General features: G+C 45.8%; 1 protein-coding gene across 4 annotated transcripts in view; it reads left to right on the top strand.

Moving 5' to 3' along the window:
- The window catches only part of WDR37 (WD repeat domain 37), a 76,955-nt gene that overhangs the window by 61,432 nt on the left and 7,642 nt on the right, over positions 1-7,881 (top strand). For 3 of the 4 annotated variants that reach the window (XM_021716363.1, XM_021716362.1, XM_021716364.1), the window contains one exon: positions 2,268-3,223. In XM_021716363.1, the coding sequence (XP_021572038.1) occupies positions 2,268-2,399 (132 nt within the window). In that variant the 3' untranslated portion in view covers positions 2,400-3,223. Of the gene's footprint in view, positions 1-2,267; positions 3,224-7,881 lie in introns of those variants that run through there. The other variant, XM_008065708.2, reaches the window with a different exon arrangement.

Raw genomic sequence — 7,881 nt, 5'->3', positions numbered from 1 at the left:
GGCGAGTCTCGAACCCGCAGGCTCAGGCAATCCACTCACCTCAGCCTCCCAAAGGCGCGGAATTACAGGCTGAGCCACCCGAGCCCGGCTAGAATGTTCTCTTTTAAATGTGCTTGATGTACATCATGCACAACTGTTTTGCACCATGTAAACTTTGCATTTTGAAGTACAGACTATGAGAATGTATATGATTTTATTGCTTTGAGTTTTCCCCCAAGAAAATAAGGAATTCTAAATGGTTCTTTGTGGTCCTAATTCATGTAAACAGTTTCATCTTTAATTATTTATAAACATTGAGTCTTGATGGAATTCAGAATCCTGTTGTGCTTGGATTTATTCCCTCCTAAAGTGGCACATGAAATCAGTACATTTTTTAATTTAATGGGTAACATTTAACTTAATTTAGAACTTGTAGCACTTCTTCAGAAAAACAAATTTGTTTTTCAGTGCCACAGAACCACAGCTAGAAATCTCTGGTTATTTTGTTCTAACGTTTTTCAACTGACTGACTTGGAAAAGAAAAAAATAAAACACTTATTTGAACTTTTAAATATTGGAGTGAAAGAGATTAATCATTTAAAATGTTTTACTTGGCTGGGCGTGGTGACTCAAGCCTGTAATCCTAGCACTTTGGGAGGTCGAGGCAAGAGGATTGCCTGAGCCCAGGGGTTTGAGACCAACCTGGGCAACTTCGTGAGACCTCATCTCTACAATAAAAAATTAAAAAAAAAAAAATTAGCCGGGCATGGTAGCCTGTGCCTGTACTTCCGACTCCTTGGAAAGCTGAGGTAAGGATCACCAGAGCCCAGTGGGTCAACACTGGGGTGGCTGTGAGTGTGCCACCGCACATTCCAGCCTGGGCAACGGAGTGAGACTCCAACCAAAAAAAAAGTTTTACTTTGGGGACAGCGTAAGTGACACTTGCCAGTGTTTCAGGACAACCAACCCTGTGGACAAGGGAGGAGAAATTCTGAATTCCAGGGTCCAAGGTCCCTTGTGACGGGGAGGCTCCAGAGTGCGCGCCCATGCTGTAAGCACCCCAGGACTCAGGCATGCTCGCTGAGGGAGGGTACAGGTCATCTTCCCGGCACGCCTGCCCCTGGACCCCTGCTCTGAGTGGGTGGGGATGCTGTGAGCACAGAAAGGATGGGACTCCTTGTGGGAACCTCCCCAGCTGCGGGTGTGGTCCGTCCCACCAGATGCCCAGCCTCTGGCTTTCTCCCTGGGAAGCTCCTTGTGTTTCACCTTCTGCAGGTTCCATGTGCTCTTTTCCCTGACCCAGTTGTTGAGTCCTCAGTTTCAGTGTCTCTGCCACTGATGCCTTGGGTTTATCTTTAAATGGTTGTGGCCCAGAGCCTTCGTGTTACTGCCAGTTGACAACTTACTCTTTTTCAAGTACCTTTTGTAGGCCTTTGTTTTGTGGTTTCTTTTTCTCAAAATATTTTTGTAGCCTGTTATGGTTCTCTCTCCAAATGTATAAATAGCATTTTTATATGTAAATGTCTTACATGAAAATTTTGTGCCACTCTTTGAGCGTTTCTTTTATTTAATAAATCTGTTGACTTAATATTGCTTCTTGTACTTCATAAGCAACATATTAGTGCTATTGCATTAATTTAGGAAATAGGAATGAGTCCTAAAGCATTGCTTTGCAGACATTGTAAGGCATTGTCTTATGTGCTTGCATCTGTATGCGTTCACACTAATGTGTCCCTCTCTAAGCCTTGTCAGATGTTTTGCAGTTGTTTTTCCAACATTCTGATATTTGGCTGGAGTTCCTGAGGATGGCGGGAATCTACCCGAAAGTCCTTTTACTTACCCTTTTTTTATTTGACACCAAATGTGTTTTTTTTCTAGCTCCTTTATTGCCTGAACCAGTTATTTGTTAAAATAACTTTGAGTGAATTTCATTTAATTTATTCCCAAATATCTTTTTGCCTTATTTATTCATTCATAATTAGTAAATTGACTGTTTTCCTGTCTGACTGTACCTTACTAATGTCCTTAAAGAGGAAATCATGAAGTGCTTTGGGGTGAGTCCCTCTAACCACCACTCACAGGTCCTGGCCTCACCTGTCCATCGTAGCCTGTATGTCACGAGAGGCCGCTGCTATGCTCAGGGTTTTTGGCTCTCTTGGACTGATCCCATGTGCTATTTTTTCCTTTTAATTTAATTACTTTTAGTTACATAGTTGTGAATCTGGCTCAGGTTTTGTAAATCTTGTGTTTCAGAACTGGTGCACTGATTTGGTTTGCTTGGTTCTCAGGGCCACAGAAGGATGGTATGCTGCTCGGCGTGGAGTGAAGACCATCCCATGTGCAATCTGTTCACCTGCGGGTTTGACCGGCAAGCCATTGGTTGGAACATCAACATCCCTGCACTGCTGCAAGAAAAATAAGGACGCCAGCGCTCCGTGGTTTCGTTTGCCAGCGCAGACCTTTGACTGGCGCAGACTCGTCTGCGTCTTATCAGCCATTTTCGTGAGAGTTTGGCCCTGGGAAAGGGTGCCTTGTGTATGTTCTTTTCACATCGTGCCCAGCCTGCATGAAATGTACAGAAAACTGGTCATATTTTCATTTTTGTCTTGCGTCTATATATTGGCATCTTCTGATCAGTGGAAGTGGTGAAGCTCCCTCCCACGTAGCTCATAACATGCTTGTGAGGTGTTGACGGTTGACAGATGAGCAGTAGGGCATTACATTTGTGTGAATTAAATGTGAACCTATGTACTTATTTGAGGCATAAGCAGTCTGTTGCATTTTCTGGAATAATTATGCACATCTACCTTGTGCTGGGAAGATTGTGGAGCTGCGTTTGCATTGGCTGGTGGCCGGCAGGAATGATCAAGGCTTCGTGTTTACCTCCGTGTGAAGTTTAGCATGTGCTAATTCAGCTTCAGCTGTCATTTCTGTTACAGTTCTGTAGACATTATCTGAAGTTTAGCAGTTAAAAAAATTGCACAGAATGTTGAGTTTGCAACATTTGAAGTTTCTTTAGAAAAGAAAAGGTTTCTGCTCTTTTTATAGAAAATCATTTCAATCTCCTGAGTTCTCATACTTGTGACTTCTAAAGTAGGGATTCTAATCACTGATTTCAAATATTAAGTAAAATATAAAGCACTTTAGTTTGTACCTGTGGTTATAAACAGTTACTAGAAGTTTCAGATGACTTATCCATTGAATGTGACTTGACCTTGACAAGAAGGCCCTGCCACCAAAGCTCCACATCTTTGCTTGCATTCCTTCTGGATGGGCTCACTCCCTCGGTGGTGTTTGAGAGCCAACGGCACTACCTCAGAGATGGGTATGTGGGAAATTTTGGGTCTCACTGTTGCCTGGCTAGAGCACTTTGATTTATAGCTGGAATACTCAACCCACTTCAGAAGGCAGGAAAGACAGTCCCACCAAATGTGTCCTGGAGGCACAGGCTCTCCAGTTGGGCTTGTTCAGGGGACAGCCGTGACAGGCAGTTCACAGGTGGCCAGACGCTTTCCTCTCAAGTGGCTGGGGCACCTCTCAGTGCCAGTCCTGCTGCTGTGTGTGGGAGCCTGTTGTTCTTGCCTTCTCAGAAGTTCTGTTCATCTGGCATTTGTGTTGTAAGTTAATGTTTCTTAGTTGCAGTTTGGATAAAGAGACATCTCAGTCACTGCCCCTCGTCTTTTAGTTCTTTGAATATGTCCAGTTAGAGGCTGATCACTTGAGAGACGCAGGAAAGTGATATTTAGGCCGGTCTGGTGGCACCCTCAGTTCTTTGTGTGTTCTCCCTGTCGTGGCGGTGTGTGAGGGCGCCCTGCTGGAAGCCGGCAGATAGCTGCTTGGTTGGGCACGGGAGAATGGAGAGCATCCAGACTGCCTTTCGGTGGAGCTTACGGAGAGTGGGAAGCCCCTCGCCACGCGGGGCGTCCCGCAGGAGCAGCTCTTGGGAGCTTCAGATTGTGTCCTCCGGGATGGTTCTGAGATGACTGACGTCCTGGGAGAGAACAGCCAGTGATGGCGTACTACAGATCTGAGGTGGCCAAGGGACACACAACAAATAGAGTCATTTTATTTGGAAAGCTCACTAATGTGTTGTATTTTTAAGTGATGTTTTTACCTGACTGCACCGTTTGAGAACTGAGTCAGGCTGGTTAGAATGTCAAGTTTCAGCTCCAGATGTCCTGAGTGAATTTGTGGATTGGGGTGCTGTGTTGACCAGGTTTTTTTGTGGCCTGGTTTCTCCTCACAGTGAGAGATCTGGTTGCCAGACCCCTCCCTCCACTGCACACGCAGGGGTGTGAGCACAGGGTGACTTCTGGGTGAGCTGCACAGGCCACATGCTTGGGGTCCTGGCAGTTTAATTTGGATGTCTGGGTGTCACAGAATGATGGTTAGGAATGTTGAAAAACATACATGCACAGCTAAGTCAAACTTACGAACCAGGTCTCTGCCAGGTTGAGAAATTTTGAAGCTTTTACAGATACATATTCCTGGTGGCCCTTGAGTTCTGGGCAGACTAGTGACAGTCACTGCCACAGCTGCTCACCTTTCTCCCAAACTGGAGGGACCAGCCTCTGACTCCAGGAGCAAGGCTCCTCACTCATTCCCATAAGGGCACAGACCCTTTTGGTGCTCCAGCAGGGTTCTCAGGGCAGGGCACACCTTCCTGTTGACTGCTGTGTCGTCTTCCTCTGTGATCCCATCCCACTGCTGCTGCGGCCGTGAGTGCTAGTCAGGAGTCCTAGAGAAGATGGGTTGGTGCGTGTGCACGTGTGTGTGCTCCTATGTGCGTGTGTGGCCAAATAAGTCATGCTGTCAGCCCCATGTCATCTTGTATGAAATCGTGTTTGGAAGTGGGAACGGTTTTGTGTCCTGTATGCTGATGTGTCCAGAATTTCATTTAATAATGGAAGGAAAATACAGAACTGAAAAATATGTATTGGTACAGAATTTCATAAGAGATATATTGTTGGGCAAAGCAACCCTCTTTTTCTCAACCACTGCTCATCAGTTTCTGTAGAGTCAAAAATTCTGTACATATTTTGGAATTTGAAGAATTCTGTGTAAATCATTTGTTCCTTAAATCTGTGAAAAATAAGTTTCTTTGGCGGAAAAAGTATGCATTTGTAAGTGTTCTGTGGAATCAGTTGTTTTTATTGTATTGGTGTAATTGTCTCTAAGTGTTCAGTGTCTTCAATGCAATACGAAATTCATTAAAACATCCATGTTCCATAATTGCTATTGTAAAAGTTGTGTGTTATTGGGAGTCTCTCATTTTTTATTGTTTTTACTTTTTCATGTTTTGCTTTGGTGAAACTTTGTTAATGGCTATGTAAACATCACAGTGACCTAGAAATTGAACAAGTATAGTATTACTCATTTGGAAATTTTTAATTTCGGTCTTAAAAAATCAGTTGAATTGTATTTAATGCAGACATTAAATGAGACATAATTATGCTTCTTCGTCCCCCATCACCACTCCAAAAGTTTCTAGAAGGGTTAGTTCACAATTTGACATAGTATAAGCTTTTGGTAAGGTTCCTCAGAGTGTCCTAAAATGCTTGTACTGTTCTTATCACAGCGAGCTTATTTGAAAGAAAAAAAATTGCAGAAGTAGGAAGTAGGCACCATTTTCTGTGAGAGGGTACAAATCAGGGTAGGCAGTGCCCGCTTAAACACGGTCATATTCTAGCCCAAGTGCACAAAGCACTATGATTGTTTCAGAAATCCTCAGGCAGTGTTAAAGGCACTGCTGGATAGTCTCCTGCCTGGGAAGCACAGCTCCTTCTTCAGACTAGTGAGGCTTGTGGCCTGAGTTGAGAGGCACTGGGGGTACGTTCAGACTCCAAAAGGTACACGTTTCTTACTGGTTACTTGACTCTCTTACCTTACTCCTCAAATAGCATTGACTATGGCCCGAATTTCATACTTTCATCTTCAACTAAAAGTTCATGCTGCATTAGTCTAAAGAATCAAGAACAAAAGACTATGATTTTAGCAAAACACTTGCTGTGATACCAATCTCCATTATTTGCCATAGATTTTCAGTTTTCCTCTAATAACTTAGAATTAAAAAAAAAATTATTCCAAAATTTGGGAACACCTCAATTGTTATATGCAGCATATAAAACATAGCTTACATTACAGCAGGAAGAAGCTGGGCATTAAATCGCATAAAAGTCTTGTATAATTGAAAATTATCCTGCGCCTTGGGAGGCTGAGGTGAGTGAATTGCCTGAGCCTGTGGGTTCGAGACCTCATCTCTACAATAAAAATCAAAAATCAGCCGGGGGTGGTAGCGCACGCCTGTAGTTCCAGCTACTTGGAAGGCTGAGGCGGAAGGCTCTCCGGAGCCCAGCAGGTCGAGGCTGCGGTGGCCGGGAGCGGCCACTGCACTCCAGTCTTGGTGACGGAGTGAGACTCCAACTCAAAAAAAAAAATCTTTGGGTAAGTGGGTTTTGACCAAAATGAAAGTAGATGAAACAGACCTTTGGAGCTGTGAGGACTCTGTGCGAAAGATACAGGAGCCGCTTCCTGGGGCCTCTTGGTGGTTTGTGGGCTGCGATGGAGGAGCGTGAGGGGTGGTCTGTCAAGGAGGCCTTTCTGCAGGGCAAAGGTTAGTGAAGGCGTCCGGAAAGTTGCAGGAACCAGGAAGTTCTGGGTGGGGAGAGCTTATGTGTTTCAGGATCCGAGACCATGGCGGGGAGCCCTGGCGGGCGGCGTGGGCGTGATGCAGGCACTGTCTCAGGCTCTGGGCGAGCGTGTGGGCTTCATTCTCTGCCCTGGCTTCCTGTGGAGGTGGACTGCGGAGGCTGAGGCTCAGAAGCAGGGAGACCGGACAGTCATCCCGGTGAGAGGCGTGGGCTGCCCTGGCTATGGTGGTGGCAGGAGGATGGATTTGAAATTGCTGGGCACCCTGGCTCATGCCTGTCATCTCCAGCACTTCGGGAGGCTGAGGCAGGAGGATTGCTTGAGCTCAGGAGTTCGAGATCAGCCTGGACAACATAGTGAGACCTTGCCTCCATAAAAAAATAAAAAATTAGCCAGGCATGGTGGCGTATCTGTAGTTCCAGCTACTCGGGAGGTTGTGGCAGAAGGATCGCCTGAGCCTAGGAGGCCGAGGCTGCAGTGAGCTGGGATCGTGCCGCTGCACTCCATCCTGGGCCACAGATGGAGACCCCAACTAAAAACAAAACTAGCCCCTCCCAACCCAGACAGTTCTTGCTGGAAGGAAGGACTCTGTCCTGCAACTCAGAATACATTTTCGAAAAACTCTGCTGACTCTGTAGACATTGCTTAGTGTACTCAAAAGATGTTTTGAGCACTGACAACCTGAAGGAACGATCCGCAGTGTGTCAGGAAATTTCAGTTACAGTTCAGAGAGACGTTAAGTTACCTTGGCTGAGTGTATCTGCCACCTGTGCTGATGGGCATCTTGTCCCCCTACTCCACAGACACAGCACCCTCTCACTGGGTGCCGGTTCCTCTCTCACTGCGGAATGCTGTGGGAACATTCACTTCCCAGTACGTGAGGCAGGATTGGCTGAGGTGAGAGGGTGTGCCTAACCCAAACTGACCAATCGGAATCTTTCCTTGAAAATTTTGGCGCTAGAACTGGGGAAGTCAGTCCCTCCCCAAAGCTTGGAGATTGTGGAGCCCAGGAGTGATCCATGACCATGTTTTTCACTCTGAGTAAAAATAACGTCAAGAGCCAGTTGCAGTGGCTCACGTCTATAATCCCAGCACTTTGGGGGGGGATGCGGAGACGAGAGTATTGCCTGAACTCAGGAGTTCAAGACCAGCCTGAGCAACATGACGAGACCTCATCTCTACAATAAATTTTTAAAAAGTCAGCCGGGCTCGGTGGCTCAGCCTGTCATCCCGCGCCTTTGGGAGGCTGAGGTG

The sequence above is a fragment of the Carlito syrichta genome, unplaced genomic scaffold, assembly GCF_000164805.1.
Source record: "Carlito syrichta isolate Samal-C Ts95f unplaced genomic scaffold, Tarsius_syrichta-2.0.1 Scaffold308796, whole genome shotgun sequence".
NCBI lineage: Eukaryota > Metazoa > Chordata > Mammalia > Primates > Tarsiidae > Carlito > Carlito syrichta.
Note: the sequence above shows the minus strand (reverse complement) of the source record. Positions and strands in the feature narration are given on the sequence as shown.